The sequence below is a fragment of the Nomascus leucogenys genome, chromosome 19 (genome assembly GCF_006542625.1).
Source record: "Nomascus leucogenys isolate Asia chromosome 19, Asia_NLE_v1, whole genome shotgun sequence".
Taxonomy (NCBI): Eukaryota; Metazoa; Chordata; class Mammalia; order Primates; family Hylobatidae; genus Nomascus; species Nomascus leucogenys.
The window spans coordinates 55,539,839-55,566,366 of NC_044399.1; the positions used below are offsets into that span (position 1 = coordinate 55,539,839).

The 26,528-nt window shown below is 45.5% G+C and overlaps 1 protein-coding gene across 2 annotated transcripts in view; it reads left to right on the forward strand.

The window, feature by feature from the left end:
* Positions 1-26,528, forward strand: part of CAPN14 (calpain 14) — a 59,193-nt gene that overhangs the window by 23,261 nt on the left and 9,404 nt on the right. Inside the window, exons 2-16 of one of the 2 annotated variants that reach the window (XM_003262703.2) lie at positions 5,514-5,790; positions 7,876-7,945; positions 8,750-8,868; positions 9,003-9,139; positions 10,370-10,544; positions 11,472-11,534; positions 13,686-13,771; positions 16,543-16,617; positions 17,726-17,889; positions 19,013-19,176; positions 19,672-19,680; positions 21,614-21,819; positions 22,738-22,774; positions 23,278-23,334; positions 24,619-24,676. In XM_003262703.2, the coding sequence (XP_003262751.2) occupies positions 5,566-5,790; positions 7,876-7,945; positions 8,750-8,868; positions 9,003-9,139; positions 10,370-10,544; positions 11,472-11,534; positions 13,686-13,771; positions 16,543-16,617; positions 17,726-17,889; positions 19,013-19,176; positions 19,672-19,680; positions 21,614-21,819; positions 22,738-22,774; positions 23,278-23,334; positions 24,619-24,676 (1,645 nt within the window). In that variant the 5' untranslated portion in view covers positions 5,514-5,565. The remainder of the gene's footprint in view (positions 1-5,513; positions 5,791-7,875; positions 7,946-8,749; positions 8,869-9,002; positions 9,140-10,369; positions 10,545-11,471; positions 11,535-13,685; positions 13,772-16,542; positions 16,618-17,725; positions 17,890-19,012; positions 19,177-19,671; positions 19,681-21,613; positions 21,820-22,737; positions 22,775-23,277; positions 23,335-24,618; positions 24,677-26,528) is intronic. The other variant, XM_003262704.2, reaches the window with a different exon arrangement.

Genomic DNA, 26,528 nt, shown 5'->3' on the forward strand with positions numbered 1-26,528 from the left:
TTTTTTAGTAAATATCTTTTCTTAGGTTAAATAAATTTCATTCTAGCTCAAATTTATCCTACGAAAATAATTAGGATGTGCTCAAAGACATAGTTAAACTCTAGTAATACTGTCACTGTTTAGTGAAAAAGAAGAAATAACATGAAATTCCAGAAACAGTAGATTTTAAAAACAAATTTTGGTTGACCTATGATTTGGCATGCTTTGCAATAATTAAATACGTTCTTGTATATTCAACTTATTGGCAAAGGCAAGTGTTCATTAGATATTGTCAAGTAAAAAAAGTAAAAAACACAATGTATAATACTATATTCACTTTCATTAGAAAAATAATTAAGCATAGAAAATTTTCTCTAAAAATATACATTAAAATGTTAACTATGACCCTCACTGAGTAGTGGAAATATGGGTAATTTATATTTCCTTTCTTTCCCTTGATTTTTCTGCAATAAATATATGTTATTTGGATTTTAAAATGAAAACAAGTCAACTCATAGCTAAGTGAAAACTAATTCTCCTGACTTTAAAGTGATTAGAACAAATGTATAAAAACCTGAAGTCTGACTGAACTTTTATTTTATTTTTTATTTTTTTGAGATGGAGTCTCGCTCTGTTGCCCAGGCTGGAGTGCAGTGGTGTGATCTTGGTTCACTGCAAGCTTTGCTTCCCAGGTTCACACCATTCTCCTGCCTCAGCCTTCCGGGTAGCTGGGACTACAGGCATCTGCCACCACGCCCGGCTAATTTTTTTTTCGCATTTTTAGTAGAGACGGGGTTTCACCGTGTTAGCCAGGATGGTCTTGATCTCCCGACCTTGTGATCCGCCCTCCTCAGCCTCCCAAAGTGCTGGGATTACAGGTGTGAGCCACTGCTCCCGGCCCTGACTGAACTTTTAATGGCAGAGATATAGTATTCATTTCTGTCCAGTTTGTGAGAGTCAATGTTTTCACTGATATCAACCTCTCTTTCCGAATGAGTTGTAAGACCACCCTTTGTAAAGCCTTCACAGATTCTCACCTGTGGCTATGGACTCTATATTCCTGGACAACAGGGAAACTTCCAGGTGGACAACCTCATAGGACCAGGCAATCTGCTGTCTTAAGGTTGACCAGTGCTGCGCTGGTAGTATTCAACAACTAGCTCTCAATTTTTTTTTTTTTTTTAAAGGCCAAGTAGCTCTGATTTGTAGCATTTACCCGTTCCATGGTATGGACACTCCCACGATGGCCAGTTACAAGGTATTAACATGGCATGATGGAATAAAGACTTGGGAAGAGATGTGCACAGCTGGCTCCTGTCATCCTGCTCACACTGGCTACTGAAATACCACTGAGACCCAACTGAAGGAGTAAATTTTGACACAAGGTGTATCTACAGTCTGTTCCTTCTCCCACATTTGAAATGTTCCCATTTACCTTTTAATAAACACTAACATATTAAATAGGCAGAGGGTTATCAGGAGAGACGAGGAACCCTGCCTGTATATAAGGATTAGGGTTTGGAGTTTGCGCTGCTGGCTGGTGTATCCCCAGGTGTCTTGTCTGGTGATGCTCCTGATGGTCACAAGCCAGTTAGCATTCAAAGGCCTCCTCCTTTGGATCAAGGCACGTAGGTTATCTGAGCACCAGGTTATTTGACACCTCTCACCATCATAACGCCCTCCCTAGCACCCAGCATCTATAGATAAGGGGAGAATAGCCAGTATGGAAGAAGTGAAGATCAAAGCCTGACTCTCTGTTTACTTCCTGAGTCTAAATAAATTTTGGACAGGCACAGTGTGGTTCATGCCTGTAATGCCAGCACTTTGGGAAGCTGAGGTGGAAGGATCGCTTGAGGCCAGGAGTTAGAGACTAGGCTGGGCAACATAGCAAGACCTCATCTCTACAAAAAAAAAAAAAAAAAAGTTAGCTGGGCATGGTGGCATGAACCTGTAGTCCTAACTACATAGGAGGCTGAGGCAGAGGAATTCAAGGCTGTAGTAAGCTATGATTGTGTCCTTGCACTCCAGCTTGGGTGACAGAGTGAGACCCTGTCTCTAATAAAAAATAATAATAATGCTGACATGCAAACCACCGCAGAACAGCCTAGCAGCTTATGGGGAGCCAAGGAAAGAACGCTGAGGCCCATGGAGGATGCTTTTAGGCTGCACATTCTTAAATAGCTTGAGCCCCATTAGCCTTCACCTATCTATTTGCATAGTCTTATTTTGTGGATCTGCTCCAACGCTGCTCACTTACAATAGTCAAAATGAATTTCCAAATATGACCTAGACCCATCTGGCCCTTTGTAGAGAGCTGTGCCAATCTGGAAATGAGCCAATTTCATCCATGGTTTGTAATATATAGGAAACATGCAAGAACTGCCAACTGGTTTCATCTGGGCCTATATTCTCCCTAAGGTGACTTAGGAATACTTATTTAAAAATAAGATTGTGTGTGTGTGTGTATGTGTGTGCACGCACACGTGTGGCCTCATTCTAAACTTTGGAGGGTGAGAGGAACCTGTGATGGGCGTTTTGGCTTCTGAGCCCATGATGTACTGTGCTTGTCACGAGATGTAGTATTTGCAGGCTTGAAGAGGAATCCAAGTGTGACCCAGCACTTGGTAAGGAAGGCATGAGCCTGAGTGAGGTTCTGAAGCCAGGGGACCCTCTATCATTTTTCACAGGACAAGCAGTAAAGGATTGTTGTAGAGGCTTGAAGGGGCAAAAAGGGAGACGTTGCCTTTGTGAGGCCTCAAGTTTGTTTACAAATGTACAGCTGGTAGAAGAAACTTCTTGGGAAGAAAATGGGATAAGCCTGGGGGAAGCTTTGCCTACTCATCCACATTAGGACAAAAAACTGCAGAGAAAAACACAAGACCTGAGTAACAGTTTTTGAGTCTCTGACCTGGGTTAGAAGAGGGCTGGGTCTTCCCCCAGGAAGTACACAGGCACCCGTGACAAATAAGAATAGCCAGGAATCGACTGCCCTCAGCTCTCAGGGGTAAGGGTGTGAGACAAACAACATTCTAGCAGTGCCAGTCCTGCAGAGGATTCAAAAGCCATTAGGCAGAAGAGGCTTCTGTGCATACATCACTCAGAGCAGAGTCACAGTGGGGCCACTCCACCAACTGGTCACTAGCAGTGCTTGATGAGCTACCTACAAAACTGAGAGCAAGTGTTTAGAAACTTTTATAGCAATTGATCAAATAATTTAAATTTAATTTAATTTTTGTTGAATCTAACTTTTTTTTTTGAGACAGAGTCTTGCTCTGTTGCCCAGGCTGGAGTGCAGTGCCACCATCTCTGTTCACTGCAACCTCTACCTCCCGGTTCAAGTGATCCTCCTGTCTCAGCCTCCCAAGTAGCTAGGACTACAGTCATGCATCACCATGCCTAGCTAATTTTTGTATTTTTATGTAGACAAAGTTTTGCCGCGTTGCCCCAACTGGTATCGAACTTCTGGGCTCAAGTGATTTGCCCACCTTGGCTTCCCAAAATGCTGGGATTACAGATGTGAGCCCTTGCACCTGACCTGAAAAAATCTTAAAGAGGGGCTTGACTTTATATATCTTTTAAAATTTTATGTTCATGTTTATTCATTTTTGTTAAATTTCTATGACAAATTGGAAATAAAAGAACATAGGCCCTTCACTAGTGATAATTTGAGAAGCACCAAGATGGCAGGGTGCCCAATGAGGTAGACAATGGGTCAATAGACAGAATAAGGGGATCTCAGCGAATTCCAGGCACTCAAGGAGGGCTTCCTGGGGAAAGGACTCAAGTTAGACTTTGGGGGATGGGCAGGACCTTGACAAATGGAGAGGACCCCAGGTCACTTCTACAGCCATGAGGGAGAACTCACACTCGGTATAAGCATGTTTGTGAGTTACTTTTAGTGTGTATACATTCTGTCCCAAACACTGTGCTGGATGTAATAGGCAGTTTGTAGCACTGAGAGCTGAACACTGTTATGGGAGTCAGGGCTCTGGGCTCTGGATACACCCCTTATAAAATCTCCCTGTATAGCACCAGGAAGATCATTTAACCCTTCCCGCTCTCCCACCCTCTAAACTGTAAGAGCCATGAGGGCCCAGACTGTCTTATGTGAGCAGTGCCTAGCTCAAGCCTGACAAATGATAAGTTACCAGTAAAATTTTTGGTGAATGAATGGACAGGTTTCAGTTGTAACACCTGAAAAATGGGGGGGTCAGGGTGGGGGTGGGGCTAGATAAGATTGGTGGTTATGCAACTGTAAAATGAAAAACTATATTGTGTAGCCAACCTGTCCTGCAAGAAGCTCCAGGAAATCAAGTTTTGTAGCTGGGTTATCAAAACAGGGATTCTGTTAACCAGGGAAAGGGGAGAATGGGCACGTATCGGCAACTGTTGGTATTTGCCAAAATATGTGTGTGTGATTTTTTTTCCGCCTTTTACATTAGCAAGAAAGTCTTCAAGGAAGGGTTACTTTTTAAAGAGAATGTAGGCCAGGCATGGTGGCTCACGCCTGCAATCCCAACACTTTGGGAGGCCAAGGCGGGCAGATCACTTGAGGTCAGGAGTTCGAGACCAGCCTGGCCTACATGGCAAAACCCCATCTCTACTAAAAATTCAAATATTAGCTGGGTGTGGTAGCGGGGGTCTGTATCTGATGCACTGTCGGCCTGCCCACGCCAACCTGCAGCCCTGCTGGGGACTGCAACCACCCGTGGGGGCCTTCTGTGAGACACCCATGCGCCCTGTGCTAGAGCCTGGGGCTTTACCCCCGACCCAGAGCACAGCTGGGGGCTCCCGGGATGGGAGAGACGTCCTTGGGAGGTTCCTGCGCAGGGTCTGCTGGCCCCCAGCACCCCCTGCGGCCTTGCTAATCCCAGCTACTCGGGAGGCTGAGGCAGGAGAATCACTTGAACCTGGGAGGCAGAGGTTGCACTGAGCCGAGATCGCACCACTGCACTCAAGCCTGGGCAACAGAATGAGACTCTGTCTCAAAAAAATAAAAATTAAAAAAAAAATAAAGATAATGTAGGAGGAGGTTTTGCAGGGAAGAATAAGGAGGACATTGAAGCAGGAGGAATGCTGTGTGTCTGTAGCTGGGAGGCAGGAGTTGGCAGACCTGGTGGAGGCCTGAGCAGGCAGCCACTACTCCCCACTACCTTGGCAGGCACAGGACCCTCTGGCCCAGGGTACTGAGCTCCAGCTTCCTACTTCTCTTCTCCTGCCTCCCCACTAAGCAGAAGGGACCCCTGTGACACTGGTGCAGTCAGGGGCCCAGGACTCAGCCCTGAGGCTTGAGAGACCTTTCCCTTCTGTAGGCTTTTGCCACAAGATCCCTGATCTCCCACCAGGTCCTCAAGCACTTGAGCGAGTGCTCAAGGACACCCACTCTCTGGGACAAAATCGAACCACCTGCTTCTGTCTCTTTCTCACCAGCTGACTTCTCCGCTCCCATTCTCTCCATCCTTCCCCTCCTCTCTGTGGCAATGGCAAAGCACAAGCAGGAAGTGAGGAAACTGACCATCCTCTCTCCATTTCAGGAGCAGCAGAGACTCCTCAGGAAGACTCACAGGACTGTACCCACCACCTGCCATGTCTCTGTGGCCATCTTTCCGATGTGGATGGAAGCTGGTGCCAAGGTACTCTAAGAGGACCTCTCCACAGCAACCCCAACAGGACTTTGAGGCCCTGCTGGCAGAGTGCCTGAGGAATGGCTGCCTCTTTGAAGACACCAGCTTCCCGGCCACCCTGAGCTCCATCGGCAGTGGCTCCCTGCTGCAGAAGCTGCCACCCCGCCTGCAGTGGAAGAGGCCCCCGGTGAGGCAAAATGTGTCAGCCCAGACCCTCCTGCCCCAGGGTTTAGGGCTTTCAGATACTACGCCTAAGATATATGGGAGAAAAAAACAGGCTTTTTCCTACTCTCTCCTCTCCACTCAACACAACACACTCTTTTAACACCAGATGTGTAGGAGGTTTTCCCCACATGCCAAGCAATTCTCTGGTAGCCACCATCTGGGTATTCTGTAATGAAATTTAATTCCGACACTGTCTACCTAGAGACGGTGTCAGATCTCACAGGTTGAGTGTTCATCCCACAAGACTGCCCCTACTTCAGATGCCAATCACAAGTCCCAGCTTGTGACCTGTACTTCTCACGACCAGCCATAAATCAGGACCGTGATTCCCATGATCCCCTTCTTGGGTTTGATTAATTTGCTAGGGAGGCTCACAGGACTCAGGGAAATGCTTCGCTTACATTTAATGATTTATTATAAAGGGTATTACAAAGGATGCAGATGACAGCCAGGTGGAAGAGATGCATAGGGCAAGGCATGGGGAAAGGGTGCAGAGCTCTCATGCCCTCCCTGGTTGTGCCACCCTCCAGGGACCTCCATGTGTTCAGATATCCAGAGCTCCTTACACCCTGTCCTTTTGGGTTTTTATGGAGGCCTTATTACCTAGGCATGATTGATTACATCATTGGCCTTTGGTGATCAACTTAACCTTCAGTTTCCCTCCCCTCCCCAGAGATCAGGGTGTGGGGCTGAAAGTCCCAACCTTCTAATCCTGCCTTGGTTTTCCTATGACCAGACCCTCTCCTGAAGCTACCTAGGGACCACCAGTCACCAGTCAATCATTAGCATACAAAGAACACTCATCACTCTGGAGGTTCCCAAGGTTTTAGGAGCTGAGTGTCAGAAAACTGAGCAAATGAAGACCAAATATATATTTCACAATATCAAACCAGGTCTTACTGTCACTGATCTCCATGAGAAGGGAATGGGTATGTTCCCACATTCTCACTTTCCAGATGGAGAAAACCAGGGGTGATTTTGAGAGTGGTCTAAGATGTAGCCCTCCCTCAGTCCTGCCCAGAAATATGCAGAACAGCTATAGCCAAAAATATATCAAGGTACCGTTTAGCTTCATCTGAGATGGCAAGGCTTCCTGAGTCACAGCCAATACCATCTGCCAGAGAGATAAATTTTAACATCTCTCCAACCTCCTCCCCAAAAAACAGGCTCATGAAACATGTAAATTAAGAAGCTATTAATCACTTTACAAAAGTATTCTTCACTCTATAAAATACATCAATTCCTTTAAAAAGCAACTTCTTAATGTGTTCAAATGTAATCCATCTCCCTGAAACTTGATTTACATACAAGATTTCAGGAACACGGCTAGCAAACAGGGTAAAGTGTAAAGCCTGTGCCACAGACTTTCCTTTTCTCTTCCCTACTCACCCATCACCATCGATACCTGCAGCCCCAGACTTATGAAGTCCCTACTGTGTGTAAAATTCTGCAGTGAGCCTCCTAAACTACATGGCAGCCAAAATCCTACTTCTCTCAGAAAATCCTGGGAACTGCTGACATAGAGACTCTGTTCTACACCTGACTTGGGGAAACTGTGTCCGCGCAAAGACTGAGAATATAAATCTTGCCACGGAGCAGAAACCACCCCCCTACCACCGCACCACAGGCTGCATCTCATCAGGAAAAGCCAAAGAGACCATCATATTAGGGGTCAGGAATAAGAAGGAGGAGTAGGGGAGAAAAAAGAGAAAGAGACGATATCTAGGAAAACTGAAAATACCTCCTATAAAAGTGTTTCCATTTTTAATAGAAACTCTAAGAAAAGGCATTTTTGGTATCAGTGCTATTTCTCAATATCTACACAGAGTTCTCCAGGGCTCTGACTTACACGAGCTATAAGAAGGAATGAGAAATACAAAGGACAGAATTCTGTATCCCAGATCTTCTGAGATAGCACTGATCACACGTATATTCTGTATCTTTGTCCCCATAAGTCCAGTTTTGGGGTATGGGAAAACGTGGGCACTGTAGCTCCGGGAGCTTTTTTGTTCTAGGTCAGAATGACAATTCTGTTTATCTTCCCCAGGAGCTGCACAGCAATCCCCAGTTTTATTTTGCCAAGGCCAAAAGGCTGGATCTGTGCCAGGGCATGGTAGGTAAGTTTGCACAGCCCCGGGAGAGAGACACTAGGCTGCCTGCTGGCCAGGCCTGGCCAAGACGGAGTGCATGATAAAGAAGAGAAGCCAGAGATCCCCACTGGAGACAGGCCCAAAATGGCTATTCACTGGCAAACCCTGAACGCTACCTGGACATGCTCTGTTCTTTGCCGTGAGGTTTATAAAAACTGGTCCTCTGGGGATGCGTGGGAATGCCATACCCTGCCTAAGTCCTCACATAGTCCTCATTACCAGTTTACAGTTCTAAATTTTAAGTTTGGGAAATGTGCTCACTCTATTTTAGTTCCCACAATGGGTCCTTCTTGAGACAGCAGTCATTAGCCTCCCTAGAATAGGATCAAAGCAGATCTATCCTCAACTCTACCTTTTTAAAATAGTAAATTGGTCATCAAGGAAGGCCCAACCAAGTCCAGTGATACCCATTTCACAGACAGGGAAATGGAGTCCCAAAGAGTTGAGGCTTTCCCAGAAGTACATAAATCAGTTTCGGAGGCAAGATTTGGAAAAAGAGAGTGGCGTTGAGGTCTCAATTCCTGAGGATAGGGCATTCAGGAATCTAAAAGCTGGTCCAGGAACATGGCTCTGGTTTTGGGGTCAAGTTGGATTTCAGCCAATGCTCCCAGCCCCACCTCTGCACACTCATCATCCGCCTTCCCAGTATATAATTCCCTTCTCCTAAACTAGGCTACAAGCCCAGAGAGGGTAGCCATTGAGACTGGGCATTTCCTGCAGGCATGAAGTCCCCAGTAGATTCATGCAGATGCTGTGTGCTGTCTAACTTAGGAGACTGCTGGTTCTTGGCTGCTTTGCAAGCTCTGACCTTGCACCAGGACATCCTGAGCCGGGTTGTTCCCCTGAATCAGAGTTTCACTGAGAAGTATGCTGGCATCTTCCGGTTCTGGGTGAGTATCTTCCCGGGTCCTCGGCCCAGAGGGAGCCATAGGGAAAGGGTTCCTGGAGGACCATGTCTTCACCTTCTGGGCTGATCACCATCTGTAGCAGTCCTCATTCACCCGGGGCCACTCTCTCCCTCCAGTTCTGGCACTACGGGAACTGGGTTCCTGTGGTGATCGATGACCGTCTGCCTGTGAATGAGGCTGGCCAGCTGGTCTTTGTCTCCTCCACCTACAAGAACTTGTTCTGGGGAGCACTTCTGGAAAAGGCCTATGCCAAGTAAGAAACCGGCAGAAATATCCCCCTTCCCATCACTTCTTTTTATCTCTCTCAATGTTGAGGGAGGGGAGTGGAGTCAGGTAAAGTTTATGAAATGAGATCCTGAGGCATGTCTTAGCTGACATAGAAGTGACAATGTGTTCAGAGTCTTTTATGTAGGGGTCGCCTCATCTAAACCTGCATTCAAGAGTTTTGCCTTTCCCTAATGGATGGAATTAAGGGGGATAGGAGCTCTGAGTGTGTATTCTCTCCTTTGCTCCTGGGATGGAAGGAAGGAGTAGCAAGATACAGCCAAAGAAAACCTAAGCAAAGGCTTCGCTTCTCATTCGGACCATCTAATCTACAGTTTAAATGCCCCTTCCTTTTGTTTTGAATGAAACCCTCTCAACCTAGCTGATCACTGCTGTCCCCAGCAGCTAAGAGGCCTGGATGAAGGAGTAGCAGCAGGGGATCCACCTGCTTGGGTCCCTGTGGGGCGGCCTGATCATCAGAGGTCGGATTGTAGGCACAGCTTCAACGACACAACTGCAATATGAAAGTTTAAGAGTTTTTCATACCTACACACCCTAGAGGGTACTTGGCATGCATGGAGTGCACACACACCACGCACGCACACACACATGCACACACACACACAAACACAGGCACACGCATGCACGCACACACACATGCACATACATGCACGCACCCACATACGCGCGCACACACACGTGCACACACACACGTGCACACACACACGCATACACACATGCACACACACACACGCACACATGCATGTGGAGGTCAGGGGACCCAGGCAGAAAGAGAAAATGGACGTGTGGTGGACACATACCTTTTCTTGAGTCCAGGGTGTTGTCCCAACAGGTTTCCCGCAAGCAGCTTTAACTGATGGGTTCAAAGCAAGCAGGCAGTAGTTCCAGATCTCGCTGTGAGTGACAGGCGGTCACTAAGTTCTCAGGCAAACGTCTGAATGGTCTATTTAAAGGAAGTGGTGGGAAAGAGGGGTTCCCAGTCTTCTAGGCAGGAGAGATGCCTCTAAGTTTTATCTATGACCACCAGCTGGAGCCATTCAGGATGGGTGTGGTATTGGAAACTATGTCAGGGTTGCCTGAGCTCTGCTTTTGGTATGAGAAAACTAAACTCCTATTTAAAAGTGGATGCCGAGGCCACATAAAATTATAAATACTCATGATACTTTTTTCTTCTCATGTTTATTTCTTCCCTGGCCAGGCTCTCTGGTTCCTATGAAGACTTGCAGTCAGGACAGGTGTCTGAAGCTCTTGTAGACTTCACTGGAGGGGTGACAATGACCATCAACCTGGCAGAAGCCCATGGCAACCTCTGGGACATCCTCATCAAAGCCACCTACAACAGAACCCTCATTGGCTGCCAGACCCGCTCAGGGGTGAGACTGGGCTGCCACTGGCACCCATGTGCCTCTTCTCCTGCACCCATGCTCTCCATCTACCACCACTACCCTCATCTGGGTATAAGCTCAGGACCTCCACCCAGCTCCTACTGCTGAGGTCCTGGTGTTCACACCTGGCAGCAAGGCCAGGTGCATTGGCTCATGCCTGTAATCCCAGCACTTTGGGAGGCCGAGGTGGGCAGATCACCTGGGGTCAGGAGTTCGAGATCAGCCTGGCCGATATGGTGAAACCCCATCTCTACTGAAAAATACAAAAATTAGCCGGGCATGGTGATGGTCACCTGTAATCCCAGCTATTTGGGAGGCTGCGGCAGGAGAATCACTAAAACCCGGGAGGAGGAGGTTGCAGTAACCTGAGATCTCACCCTTGCACTCCAGCAGGGGCAACAAGAGAGAGATTCCGTTTTAAAAAACAAAAACAAAAAAACCAGAGCAGCAGTGTTGGGGCCTCAGGACAGGCAAGGCAGTAGGAAAAAGAAGATGATGTGCAGAGAAGGATGCTAACAATTTTTAAGTGCCAGCTACATGCAAGGCACTTTCCACTTCCTATTTGATAACAATTGAAACAATGGAACAGGAGTAGGAAGCCCTCAGTTCAGCCCTGCCTTCACTAATGGCCAAATGTGTCACCTCACACGTTGACTCAACAACTCTAAATAGAGTTTGTCCTCTGTAAAATGGAGGGTATGACATGATTACTGCAGAATGGCTCACTTACTGAGAGGGTGGAATGAGACTATGGATACCGAAGAGCTTTGAAAACTGCAATGTACCATACCGTGTGATTATCTCCCACACTTCTCTCCATAAACCCCTGCTTCAGCCAAACAGCCTTCCCACAACTCAAAGAATAAGCTGTACATAACAGAAGACTGATCAGGACCTCTCTTGTCTCTGCAGGAGGAGAAGATTCTGGAGAATGGGCTGGTGGAAGGCCATGCCTATACTCTCACAGGAATCAGGAAGGTGGGTTGAGGTTGGCCCCTCGGTTTCCCTCTCAGCCTTGCCCTTCCCTCTCTGGACCCTAGCTTATCTTGGTGGATTTAGTTTCTGCACCATCTGGAGAGTGGGTAAAGTCTTTAGTGGGTCCCTGTGCCTCGGCATCTATTTCCTGGGGTGAAGTGGTGGGTCCAGGCTTTGCCACCGCCAATGCATCATCCCAACCTCATCCCCTGGGGCAGCCCTCAACCAACCATCCTCCCACTCTGCTGTACCTCACAACCCTTCCTTGAACTTTGCTTCACTCTGGGCTGCCAAGAACAACCATTTCATCTGGTTCTTCCCTCCCAAATTTCTACTCCTCTCTCACACGCTTCTTTATGACAGTCTCCACATGACAGTCTCCATTGCTATCCATCTTTTGAGCTCTACTAGGCATTGAGAGGAAGATGCACCAGGCAGGACTTGCCTACAAAGGGCTTACAGTCAGGTATGGTCACAAACTATATCTGAAAATGAGGAGGAAGCAAAGTTGAAACTGAGAGAAGAAAGTGTAGATGAAAGACTTTAGGAATTCATGGATAAGAGAAAAGACCTCCATTGAATTGGGTTGGGGAGAAGTCAGAAAAGTCTCTTACAGAGGAGGTGACGTTGAGTTGGTCCTTGTAATGGGTAGGTTTGTACGGGGCGAGAAGGGCATTCTGGTGGAGGGAGCAGTGTAAGCAAAGCATGGAGACGAGAAGTCAGCAGGTTTAAGTTAAAGAACCTCTGATATTCTCTAGAGGGCCCAACTCCTCCCAAGTCTTCCAGTTTCCTTTAACTCTGTTTCAAATTTCTTGGACTCAATTCACACTTAACTTCTTCCTTCTACATCTCCAACAACTGTGTTGGTCTGTGTGCCCAGAGCTTTTAATTTATTTCCATATTTATTAACAAAATTTATATAGCACTTACTGTGTGCTAAATGCTGTTTAACTGCCTTACAAATGTGGACTCATTTCATCCTCCCAGCACTACTCTGAGTAGGTTGTGAACCCCAAATATCTGAGACAGGTCTCAGTTAATTTAGAAAGTTTATTTTGCCAAGGTTGAGGTTGCGTGCCTGCAACACAGTCTCAGGAGGTCCTGACTACGTGTGCCCAAGGTGGTCAGAGAACAGTTTGGTTTTATACATTTTAGGGAGACATGAGACATCAATCAACATATGTAAGATGAACATTTGGTTCTGCCTGGAAAGGTGGGACAACTCAAAGCAGGGAGGGGGCTTCCAGGTCACAGGTAGATAAGAGACAAATGGTTGCATTCTTTCAAGTTTCTGTTAGTCTTTCCAAAGGAGGCAACCAGATATGCATCTATCTCAGTGATCAGAGGGGTGGCTTTGAATAGAATGAGAGGCAGGTTTGCCCTAAGCAGTTCCCAACTTGACTTTTCCCTTTAGATTAGTGATTTTGGGGTCCCAAGATTTATTTTCCTTTCACAATGTCTACTGGTTTCCTAGGGTTGCCACAACAAATTACCATAAAATGTTGGGGGCGGGGGAGCTTGAAAACAACAGAAATTAATTTTCTCAGTTCCGAAAGCCTGAAGTCTGAAATCAAGGTGTGAGCAGGGGCGTGCTCCCTCTGAAGGCTCTGGGGAAGAATCGAATCCCTTCTTGCCGTCTCCACCTTCCAGGGGCTCCAGGTGTTCCTTGGCTTGGTCTACATAACTCCAGTCTCTGCCTCCATCTTCACGTGACCTTCTCTGTGTCCTCTCCTCTTCTCTTCTGACACTTGTCTTTGGATTTAGGGCCCACCCTAATCCAGAATTATCTCAAACCCAGGTCCTTACTTTAATTACATTTGCAAAGATCCTTTTTCCAAATATGGTCATGTTCACAGGTTCTGAGTGTATGTATCCTCTTTGGGGAGGGAAGATCACCATTCAACCCACTATCATAGGTATGACTATTGACCTTATTTCACAGATTGGGAAATGGAGACAGAGAGAGATTAGGTGATTTGCCCTAGGTCTCACAGCTTGTAAGTACAAGAAGCAGAGCCACTTTCTCCTCTACGAGCTCTCTCTGGGCCTGTGATTTTCCACTGCAGGTGCTCAGCTCCAGGCCCAAGTCTCACTCAGATCTCTGGAATGCTTGCACTCAGCCCGGCCACCTAAACTGCCTCTTGTTTTATGCAGGTGACCTGCAAACATAGACCTGAATATCTCGTCAAGCTACGGAACCCCTGGGGAAAGGTGGAATGGAAAGGAGACTGGAGTGACAGGTGAACTTTGGGGACATCTTGGAGGGGCGAGAATGAGTAGTTTAGGCAAAGGAGGCTGCCATTTGCACACAGATTCAAATGTGTGCTTCCTTTGGTCTTAGGCTGGATCTGGAGGCCTTCAGACTGGGAAGCTCAATCCCTCACATTTATAAGATGCTTTATGGTATACAGACTGCTTTCTCTTTCATTATAATAATTAAAGCTAATGTTTATTTGAGGGCTTGCCAGCACTGTGCTAAACCTTTTGAATTTTTATTATCTCATTTAATCCCCCAAACAACGTTATTACAAAGTAGATAGTTTTATCCCCATTTTACTAATAGAGAAACTTGGATTAATTGAATTGCCTAAGGTCATACAGCATGACTCAACCAAGGTCTTTGGTGCCTTGGTTCAGTGTCTTTCCCTGGCATGGTTCAGTACACTCCTGGGTTTGCTGAGTCGAAGGTAGACAGATTTGGATTGGACTCTACACTCTGATTACATATAGTAGCCTCTGGGCATTCTGATTAGATGCCTACATTTAGGTTGTTTCTGCCTAATGGCAGCCCTAAAGAAATGCGGGTTTTGCAGGCTAGACACTGGCTGTAGGGCACAGGCAGAAAGGGAGGTCAAGTCCTAAAGTCCTTCGTTCTGTCATTATGAAGATTTATAGTACTTAATCCTTTACAGGTCTTTAGAGTCTACAAACATGTCCATATACACATTTTCACTTAATCATTTTTATATTGAAAAAAATGAAGGCTTAGAAACACAAGTTGAATATTCCTCCTGACAGAATGTGCTGCATTATATTTGTTACACATTAGTAAACAGAGTTGTTAGAGGAACTGGATCTATGTGGGAAAATGTCATCCAAAGAAATACATAAATTTTAACGTGCTATAGAAATCTAGCGTCATATTGTTGCTGGTGGCGGTTTCTTTCATAGAGGAACAAGCACTAACATTAGAGATAGATGATGGGTAAAATTACAGTGTTGTTACTTCCTAGCTGTGTGATCTTAGTTTAGGCAAGTTTCTTAATTTCTTGGATCCAGAGGTATAGTGAATATTAAAATGATGAGCTTTTATTTTGTAGTGTTTAATCGGCTGTTAATCCCATCCAGTATATTTTTCATTTTAAATATTACATTTTCAATTCTAGAAATTTCACTTGAGATTATCTTCCATTTCTCCCCTTTTTATGTCCCTGTTTCTCTTTACATCCTTGAGAATATGCGGCACTTTTATAATAGCTGTTTTAATGTCCTTATCTGCTAATTCTATCATCTCTCTCATTTCTATGGCGGTTTCTATGGACTGTTTCTTTATTCCTGGTCACGGATCATATTTCCTGCTTCTTCATATGGCTAATAACTTTTTATTGCATTCTGGACATTGTAAATTTTAGTTTCAGAGTACTGAATTTTATTGTATTTCTTTAAAGAATATTAGACTTTTTTTTTTAAGTAGGTAGTTACATTGCTTAGGGATTGTTTTGATACTTTGAAGTTTTTAAGCACTTTTAGGGAAGGTCAAGACAAACCTTTACTTCAGGGATAATTTGATTCCACTACTAAATTGTAGACCCTCTGGGATCTCTAGTAAAGATTCCATGTATTCAGTAAAGTCTTTTGGCTGGGCACGGTGGCTCACACCTGTAATCCCAGCACTTTGGGAGGTCGAGGAAGGCAGATCATTTAAGGTCAGGAGTTCAAGACCAGCCTGGCCAACATGGTGAAACCACATCTCTACTAATAATGCAAAAATTAGCCAGGTGTGGTGGCATGTGCCTGTAATCCCAGCTGTTTGGGAGGCTGAGGCAGGAGAATTGCTTGAACCTGGGAGGCGGAGGTTGCAGTGAGCTGAGATCATACCACTGCACTCCAGCATACGTGGCAGAGTGAGAGTCTGTCTCAAAAATAAGTAAATAAATAAATAAAGTCTTTTAACTCTGTCCGGTAGGAATGCCTGAGATTCCCAGCACTGTGTCCTGCTTACGGTCCAGTCTTGGGGAGTTTCACTTTAAGAAAGCACAGATTAAAGCTCAGCCAAAGATGCAAAGGAACCCCTATGAAGTTTCCTGGAACTCCTTTTTTTCATGTAGCCCCCTCCTTTCAGATACTTTGCCCAGCAAATTCTGGCTGTCTGGATCTCCCCAAACTCCAGATTCTCTCTCCTCCACTCAGCCAGACTGTTACGTTCTTTTTTTGAGTCCCTCTCCCTGCAGCACTGGCCAAGAAATTACCTTCAGGAAGAAAGCCTAGGTGATGTTAGGGCTCACTTCATTTGTTTCCAGCCTCCTGGGATCACAGACCCCTGATGCCTGCTGTCCAATATCTGAAAACAGTTTCTTATATTTTGTCCCATTTTTATTTCTTGATGGTAGGAGGCTGTCAGGACAGTCTTACTCCTTCGTGGCCAGAAGTAGAAGTTTGAATGATGAGCTTCGAAAATATGCAAGTTCAAATGTTAGCTCTGACATTTAATAGATTTATGACTTCAAGCAAATGACCTAATCTCTCTTAACTTCAATTTCCTATTCTCTAACATGAGAAAAACAAAGTTGTTGTTAGCCTTGAATGAAATAATGTATGTCAAGAATCTAGCCCAGTGCTTGGCTCGTAGTAAGCTATCAATTAATGTTCATGCTACTGTATAATATGGAATGGGAAATTTAGTTGTCTGAAGTAGTATGAAAATAATAATAAATAATGACACTATAGAGCCTTTACTAAAGAATTTCTAGCATGCTCCCTGCAAGGTTTTCATTCCCTTTTCTATTTTCAGTTCAAGTAAATGGGAGCTGCTGAGCCCCAAGGAGAAGATTCTGCTTCTGAGGAAAGACAATGACGGAGAATTCTGGTATTGGACTTGGGGACTTGGACAAATGTCCTGGCCTACATTTGAAAACCCATCCAGCAGACATTTATTGGATGCCTCATGGGTGCCAACCTCATGTACAGAGATCAGTAAGGCACCATCCCTTTAGGAGCTCATGGTCTAGCAGGACAAACAGTGCTTATAAATAGTCACTGTCTCTGTGATGAGAGTAGAGGCCACTAGGGTGGAGCTCAGCGAGGGCTCAGCCAGCCTGTTTCCCCCTCTCTGGCTTCCTCTCTGCTCTCTTGCTCAATATATTCAAAACAGGTTTTGCCTTTTTTGTCCTGAAAAGGCCGTGAGGTAGGGAGAGACTGCAAAGTCTTGTCATAGGGTAGGCCTCCGACCAATGCCCTCTAGAGCAGAGTAACACTGCCACCCACTCTGGAGCTGCTCACCTCATTTTTTGAAAGGCCACCAAGACATCCTGAGCTGATGCTGCTTCTAGGTGTCTGAAATGGACCCATCAGTTCTCCTTTGCTTTTGCTCACCACTGTTACTGTGAATGTCAACCCTCGTTCCAAGGACTGCTCCCATTAACCATCCAGTACAGCCTGCCACCGCCCTCTCCCTTTGGAAGGTCTTTCACTGAACTCAAGCTCTGCAAATTCCTGTTTTTTCCACTTTATGGTTAAGTAAACTGAGCATCAGACAGCTTAAATAGAGTATCGCAGTCCACAAGTTAGCAAGTAGGGGCAAAGATCTTCATGAATTAATGATTAAGAACTGATATGTAATTCTTATTGAACATTTGTAGATAAAACAAATGACTAGTTAGCTATGCCTTAATTCAGCTGCTATCACCATGATTCCAGAAACTGGAACATCTCCCCCAGTCAGCCATGTGGCTGGCTGCTTCCACCCAGAGGGTGGGGCTTCTCAGTAGCTCCAACTCCCCACGATAGACCCTCACAGGGATCTAGCCAGCCCCAGCTCATGTGCCCATCGCCAGCTCAGCTCTGCACAAGAGCTGGTGTCTTTGTCCATGAGAGGGCTGGGATGCCCACTGCTCCGTTTCACCCTCCCCATGGGTCCTGATGACTAGGCGTTATCTGGTCCGTCTCTTTGTGCTTTTCCTTCTTCCTCTCCACAGGATGACGCTGCAGGACTTTAAAACACATTTTGTGCTCCTGGTTATCTGTAAACTGACCCCAGGCCTGTTGAGCCAGGAGGTGGCCCAGAAGTGGACATACACCATGCGGGAGGGGAGATGGGAGAAGCGGAGCACAGCTGGTGGCCAGAGGCAGTTGCTGCAGGGTGAGCATGTGCACAGGAGCAGGGCTCTCAGGGTGAGGTTGTGGGCAGGGGTGTGAGGGTGACTGCACAGAGGAGTGCAGCACAAATTCTGCATTGGCTGAGTGGGGAGGAGGCTCTGCTTGCCTCACTGTGTGTTGGGGCCCTGGGCTATGACCACAGGGAAGACGGGGCACCTTTGGTCCCAATGTGCACTAAGGCAGAGTCCTCTCAGTCAAACTGCCAGCCTGTGGGGCTGCATCTTCCCAGAGGGTTGCCCTGTCCCAGTCAGCACCGGGGGTCACAGGCACACAGGCATGGTAAAAGCAGGGGCAAGGGAGAATCTTTTTTAGTTTTAGGACAAGACCACTGAAAACACTGAAGTAACCACCCCCTAACTAGGCAGGATTGAAATAGAAATTGTATAGGGCCCTTCTCACCTGGAGCCTGGGAGAAACACAAACCCAGCGCTTCCCAGGCTCCCTAGATATGGGAGACAAACCTGTCTGGACTCGCAAGTTGGGACAGGTTTGGTGACCCTGTCCCTTCCTCCACTTTGGAGATAGTGAGCCATCCCTTTTGAAGGCAAGGCCTGTGGGGTGTGACCTCAGCAGGCCAGGGTGGCCTTAGCTCTGGAGTCCCCCTTTTGACACAGTATTTCCCTCAAAGTCTGAAGCTCACCTTAAGCTAAGGTTTTGCATCTATTAAAATGCAAAGGCCGCTAGGATCATGGTCACCTCCCCAGGGAGTTAATACAATTGCTTACTCAGGTAGCACATGCCTGTGGGGTATAACACCTGGGCCAGGCACTGAGCAAGACACAGAGGCTACAGTGGTGGGAACAACTCCAGTCAGTGTGTCTGGAGAAGACCTCCAGGTGGAAGAACAAGGTGGGAGGGCAAAGAGCCAAGGTTGAAGGGACCCCGACCCTGTCCCGATGGGCCTTAGGGTGGAAAAGGCCTCCAGGTGGAAGAGCAAGGTGGAAGGTCGTAGATCCAAGGTTGAAGGGACTCCTACTCTGTCCCAGTGGGCCTCAGGGTGTCAATCCTGGCAGAGGCGTCCTCAGACTGTTCACCTCTTAGTGGTTTGGCAAGCAGGATGCATGGGGATCCGGGGCCCATTCTCACCTTGCTGTGTTCTGCTCCAGACACATTTTGGAAGAACCCGCAGTTCCTGCTGTCTGTCTGGAGGCCTGAGGAGGGCAGGAGATCCCTGAGGCCCTGCAGCGTGCTGGTGTCCCTGCTCCAGAAGCCCAGGCACAGGTGCCGCAAGCAGAAGGCTCTCCTCGCCATTGGCTTCTACATCTATAGGGTAGGTGGACCTCTGAACCACAGGGGCATGGGACCAACCATGGGGGTCACCAACAGTTACCATGTCTTCCTGTTTCTTGTCTTCTTCACCATCTATTTCTGTTCACAGAGCTGGGTTTTCAAATCCAGGCTCTGTCCTTTAGGAACATGTGATTTAGAGCAAGTCACCTTCTTGCACTAGGCCATCAGTTTCTACAATGATATTTAGGCAAAGGGTAGAATAAAAGAGTAGTGCTTGTTATTGTGCCTGGCACATAGTATAATCAATGTTGGATTCCTTTTCCTCTCCCCAAAAGCCAAGCATTCTTTCCCTCCCTCTTTTCCAGAATTTCCAATGATAGATTAAAATGTCACTGATAGAACAGCAGGTCTTGTGGGAGGGGACAGAGCTTCTGGGTAGGGCCTTGTATATCAGCTTCTATTCGGGTTTCAGTTTATGAAAGAGCCAGATTCCCTGCCTAATGAGATCTCTCTTTTGTTTTGTTTTGTTTTTTAGATGAACACGGTGAGTTCTGCACTTGACTGGGTGGCCCTATTTTGGGGTGATATCACATGTGGCCAAGCCTCCACAGGATTTAGTTAGACTGGAGCAGGCTTATACTGCGTAAGAAGCTATGATAATTCCTGATGATGAGAATGTCTGCCCACTGCCTGTGTGTATATGAAAGTAAAGCACATCTGTTAATCTTTTTTATCCAAAGACCCCCAAGAGATCCTCCTGCATCTGTCGGAAAGTCTTAGAGCCTAGCATAGAACCAATAAATTTTAGAATTTATTAAATTCCTACACAAATACCTAGGGCTAGTATTGAAGACCATCACAGCATAGGAAAGATGATAAATTACAATCTTGACTGGGTTATGAAACCCAAAATAAAATAGATTTAAAACATACAGGACATCAAAGACCATGCAGCCCACCTCCCTAGGGAGAAAGGACAAAGGCTTGGGGACATGTGGCAGGAGCATGAGCAGAGGGACAAGAACACTTCCGTGCATCAGCTGCTGTGGCAGCCAGGAGGGGTCAGGTAGGAAGGCCCAAGGAATCCCAGCTTCTGAGGGGGGCAGCTATTATTTTATTTCCCAAAGAAAACAGGAGTAAAACGCTTACTTTTCTCAGGTTGGATTGAATCAAGTAAAAGGATTATTGTAGAGAAACCATTTTACGCAGGGTCTTTTTTTGTTGTTTTTCTCGCAGGAACACTGAACACTCTCAAATTTGTCTATTAATTTAAAAAGAAAAAGTTATTTATGTCATGCCTACTTCTAAATAGAATTTGGGTCAACCTACAATAAAAAAGTATAAACGGAGGAAACCTGCAAATCAGCTACAAAATTTCAAAGCCATTAAAAAATAACAAAGGGATGAGAGCTAGGTAGGCAGTTGCTTCTACCACGAAAACTAAACCCAGGACAGTTACCATGGCTCATTATACAATTTAGCTCTGAGATTCCTAGTAGCCCATGGCAAAGAGGGCAATTGGATGATTCCCTAGTTCTCATTGTCTTAGAAAAGAATGCCTACATCATCAGGATATGTATTTTATTTCCCAAACATTGAGGAATTTGCTAAATATCTGTTTATGTGGGTGGGTGATGTCTTTGTTAGCAGTTGTGTATAAACTGGAGAGAGGATCCTGGTGTGGGTCCCCTCTCCCTCTACAGCCCTGAGTGAAAACAAAGGGGAGAGGAAGCAAGAGAGAAAAATAGGGAGAGATGGAGAAACAAAGGATGCAGAGAGAGAGAGAGAGAGAGAGAGAGAAAGAGAATATGAATCAGATAAAACAAAGCAGATACCCAAGAAATGTCAGATGTCAGAACCAGAGCCCTGATTCGGGTCTTCTGAGCTCTTGTCCAGTTCTCTTTGTCCTTTACAAGGGTGTTTTCCCTGAGATGATGCGGAATGTCCAGCTTATCTGTGTGTAGCTGTGTGGTGTAAGTGGGAATGTGGTGGTGGTCCATCTGTATCTGTGACCATAAGTCATGCCACATCACATACATGGAGGCAGCATCAGGAAGGGTAAAGAACAGGAGCATTGGAACTCAGCTGTCCTTAATTCCTATCAGGCTGGGACTGTAACCAGCCGATGACTCTGGGCAGATGACCTAACCTGTCTAAGCCTCAGAGCCCTCAACTGTAAAATGGAAGGCACAGGGACATTCCTCACGTCATTTAGTGCTGGTGTTGTTTTTAAGGTAAGTCAAATCAAATGACACGTGTTTATGTAGTCCCTGATAGCTTCCAGCAAAGGTGCAGCCCTCCACACACATATTCTGGTTTTTCCTTTCCTCCCCACTTGTTTCATCCTCCACTAGGGCATATTGGATTTGGCAGAGCAGGGGCCACCTTAGTCCTGGCTCAGAGCTTTGAGGGCCTCAGGCCTGGCCACTGCCCTGGGTCATCACCTCCATTGCTGTTCTTCTGTCCTCTACCCACAGTACCATGATGACCAGAGGAGACTGCCCCCCGAGTTCTTCCAGAGAAACACTCCTCTGAGCCAGCCTGATAGGTTTCTCAGGGAGAAAGAAGTGAGTCAGGAGCTGTATCTGGAACCAGGGACGTACCTCATTGTGCCCTACACATTGGAAGCCCACCAGAAGTCAGAGTTCATCCTCCGTGTCTTCTCCAGGAAGCACATCTTTTAGTAAGGACACAAGGTCTCTCCTAGAGGGTGGGGACCACTTGGGTGAGGACAGGCAAGGAGGGTAAGGTTGGAAATGGCAGAGACCAGGGTCTCTGCTGCTGAGATAGAAGAGAGATGGGGAGAGCAGGAGACCAGGTGACTTTCTGCATGGAGAGCATCCCTCCCATTCCTTCCCACCCTCCTTCCACTCACAAACTAACACCATGCTAGACGTTGGAGAGAAAAAGATAAAACACACATGGCTTCTGCCCTCCTGAAGTTCAAGGTCTGGAAAGAACACAGATATATGAGCAGTTATTGATCTTCCAGTGCATCCAGTGTAAGCATTTTATATGTACAGGGTGTTACAAGAGCCTCAAGGAGGAGAATTTGAGCCAACTCCTACGGTCCTGGGGGAAGCAGGAGTGGCTTCAGGGAGGGGGTGACTATTAAAAGATGCATAGGGGTTGTTCAAATGAGGGGAGGCTGTCATGAACTAGCAGGCTTCCATTCTAGTACTGTATCCAGTTGAATAAATGTGCACATATCCCAACCAAACATATTATTTTGCCTACGATTGTTTTACCTGCCAGGTTTTGTGTTTTTTGTTTTGTTTTGTTTGTTTGTTTTTTATGTCTTGGCCACAGGTAGTTTGACTTGATCTCAGGCAGGCCCCACTGCCATGTCAGACCACTAAGTCTCATGCTCATCTTTTAAGACTAGTTAGATGAGGGTGCAGGGAATTACAAGCAGTGTGCTGTGCACATGGCTGGAATGTACCTTCAAGGGGAAACAGGAAGTGAGGTGTGAGAGCTGGGCAGGCCCTTGTGGTGCCTCAGTGAAGGAACATGGAAGATGAGCTCCCAGGAGAGGGGGAAGATTGGCCAAGAAATTCCCAAGAGGAAACTCTGGGTTTTTTCTTTGTTTATTTGTTCTCAGTGAAATTGGCAGCAATTCTGGTGTTGTATTCTCGAAGGTGAGTAGTCTGGTGGAATTCCATATGGCTGGGACTGCTTTCCAAGCCAGGATGTTGGGTTTCTCCCTTCAAGTTAAGGAGTCAGGGGAGGAGATATGCAGATCCTTACAGACCCTGTTCTGTGGCAAACATTACCTGTTATATCCTAACAGTACCTGGGCTTTGCTGTTTTTGCACCAACAAAGAGTAGAGAACTACCCTTCTGATCAGGTCCTTGTCACTGATGGTCCAGAGCCCCAGCTGTATGAGTTACATCTCTACTTTCCCCTGCTTCTCTTTATCTGGTGTTTCTTTTGTCCATTTCACTGTTTGTGATTTCCCCAGAGTCAGGGAAAATTGGAGAAGCAAGGGTTTTTTGTAAATGCTATGGTGTAAAATTAAAGACAATGCAAAGTCAAGCTCATGGATTTCAGAAACCTGGAAGCCATGAGACATTAGGGTGTGCATGAAAGTCCATTTATACAGGTGAATAATTATGTCTTTCTACGTGTCTCTTCCTATAGGAGATAGAAGACCAAAATGAAAGGCAGAATGAATTCTTCACCAAATTCTTTGAAAAGGTTAGTTGAACAGGTGTGGTGGGGGGTGAGGAAGAGCAGGGGACAAAGTGGAGCTTATCATTTTATAAAGTATAGGTTTGCATCTGCTTGAGGCTGCATAGAAACTGTGATTTAAGGCTACCTGTTCCCCAAACTGCCACTTTCTATTAAAGTCCTCACGTTTTTAGACAAATAAGTAGAGCCATTGTCTAGAAGGCTCCTGTAAAAAGATTCTCTGTTCTTGGAAGCTCCATTGATTAGTTGTAGGGAAAGCAACTTTAATCTTTCATCCCTGAGAAAATAGGATATAGCAGAGTACAGTGTCAGAGTTGGGAGTGGGACAGGGGGTGGGGGGTGCAGAGCATGACAATGACAAGCTCTGGGGGCCTTGGGGAGGGCCATTGGAGGGGAGCCCAGGGAGAAGGGGCCCTTGAGTGGTCACCTGGAGAGGGGGTGGGACTGATAAGAATGGGGAGGGCCTGGGACACACACTTGGTCTCTGTGGCTTCTTCCCTTGGGCTGACCCAGATGTGAGTCTAGCAAGGGCTAATGGTGTGAGTGCAGGGCTCTGGAGGCCACGCTTTCCGAACCTGCAAGACACTTAGGAATAGGGTGAGAAACATACTGGAAATCTGGGGTCTGATATTTGAGCAATGTCACTAAACCAGAGAACATGAGCCCCTTATGTTAGTGACACTCCTGATTTAAAGTCACAATTTACCTGCCTTGCCCATCTGGAATTTTGTTTAATGTAGCTGGAGAGGAGAAATCAGAATCCTATGTGTATTGTTTATTAAAGTTTTCCTCCATACCAGTGGTTTCCAAACATTTGATGCTGCAATCCTTTTATCAAATGAAGTCTGATAGAGAATCCCAATCTATATAAAACAACTAAAAATTGCATATTATGAATATGCCTCAGTTTAAAAAATTCAGATGTTTGATACTTATATTTCATTGATATATTTTAAAATCAAATGTTCATATAAAGAGTTTCTTTTAATAAACTCTAAGATTAAAATCTGGAGTTTTGACTGATGACATTTTATTGAGAATGAAATTCAAACCAAATTGTTGGCTAAACTTCAGCAGCACCTGGATAGCACCTTCGAAAATCACTGTTCTTAAAGCCTACTTAAAAGTCATGCCCTGCCAGGGTTCTCTGGGGTTGGCACCCAGTTAAAAAGCATTGTGAAGTTCTTAGGAAATCCCAGTTTAATTTCATGGCCAGTCATATGACCCCTCTGCCATCTAATGAACCTTCAGTAACGGTTATTTTTTCTTGCCAATCTGCTTTCTATTCAGTATCCAGAAATTAATGCAGTTCAACTGCAGAACCTCCTGAACCAGATGACCTGGTCAAGTAAGTGTTGTAGAGCCATTCTGTAGGACTCAGAGGGGATGCAACTTTTCTTTTCTTTTTTTTTTTTTTTTTTTGAGACAGAGTCTCGCTCTGTCACCCAGGCTGGAGTGCAGTGGCACAATCTCGGCTCACTGCAAGCTCCGCCCCCCGGGTTCATGCCATTCTCCTGCCTCAGCCTCTCCGAGTAGCTGGGACTACAGGCGCCTGCCACCACGCCCGGCTAATTTTTTTGTATTTTTAGTAGAGACGGGGTTTCACCGTGGTCTTAATCTCCTGACCTCGTGATCCGCCTGCCTCGGCCTCCCAAAGTGCTGGGATTACAAGCGCGAGCCACCGCGCCCAGCCGGGATGCAACTTTTCTAAACTCTGGCTTTGTTTCTCTTTCCCTTGGTGGGATGTGTGAATTACTGAGCACTGGTCTCAACTGTGGCTATATTTTACACAAGGGTGGATTATGTGATCTGAAAAAGCAGTAGGGAAATTTATACAGCTTTGAAAATCGTTATTATTATTTTGCTTACTTTGGGTATAGAGATATATGGCAGTGAAAATGAAGAGTCCTGCCATTTTGCTAGTCAGAAAGGAATAACTGAGTACCTCTTTCTTGGCATATCAATTCCATGTGGAAGAACTTCACCCGTTTCCTCAACCTGGGATATAAATATTAAGTATTAACTAGCCTACCCAGGGAACTCTCTGATGAACTCATGATGAATTATTCAGGCAACAAAACTCTGGAAAGAGAGAGCACACCACTTAGAAGAATTGCAAATGGGTAGCACAGAGGCTTTCATATGAAACCTGGGATAAATTATTAGAAAGGCTTACAGTCCATATAAAATATTTTATACATATATTTGGAGTGAGAAGAACACAGAATAAATAGGCTGATTTCTCCAGGGAGACGAATGAACTTCAAAGTAAAAAAATAAAACAACCAGAGTATTTGCTGCCAAAGTTAGATGATTGCTTCTTTCTATGAAGCCAAGATTTCAAATCCAGACAAATTACAATCCAGGCTATTGTGTGATTCAGAGTTTGAAAGAATTTGCAGAAGGCTTCTCAAAGCCAAATTCAGTTATCAGTAAAACAGCCAGAAGGAAAGACTCTAGGAATTGTAGAACGTAAGACTCCCCTTCCCGGCTGAAAAAAAATTCTAGGCTAATTCTAGGGAAATCACCTAGAAGCAATGGCTTGTGCACATTTAAAAGTTTTTAAAGGCCTTGACTGCATATATACAAAATGGTTTTCCAAAGCATTTATCAACAAATTGCTTTCATTTAGTCCTATGAGAGGGTTCTAGATGGATAGATCAGAGAAATACTGTATATTTTGGCAAAATATTTGGTGAGTCTCCCGTGATAAATGATAAAATGTGGGTTGGAAAATAATAATAGAAGATGTATTTACAACAAATCTTATCACCATTCCCAAGAGTTATACAAATATAAAACTAGAGGGATAATTCTATCCAGTTATAGGCAAGAGTCTATATGCTTAGATGTTTAGATGAGAGTTCTTAGATTCTGTCTGCCTTTGGTCCTGTTCATTTCCCCAATTTTTATTAATGTCTTGGAAGAAGACATGGAATATAGGCTTATTGGAGCTGCAGATGGCACAAAGCTGGGAGAAATCATTAATGTAATAGATAGCAGTACTGAAATTCAGAATGTTTTCAACAAGCTGTGCCCAAACTAAAAAGATGAAATGTAGTCAGGAAGGTAATAAACCACTGCCATTTTGATATAGACCATTTTAAAATGGTAGCGCAAGTTCTTAACAGAAGAGACCTCATTTTTCTGGCAGTTTATGTGAAAGATATTTGGTTAATTTAGTTGACCTCTAGCTAACA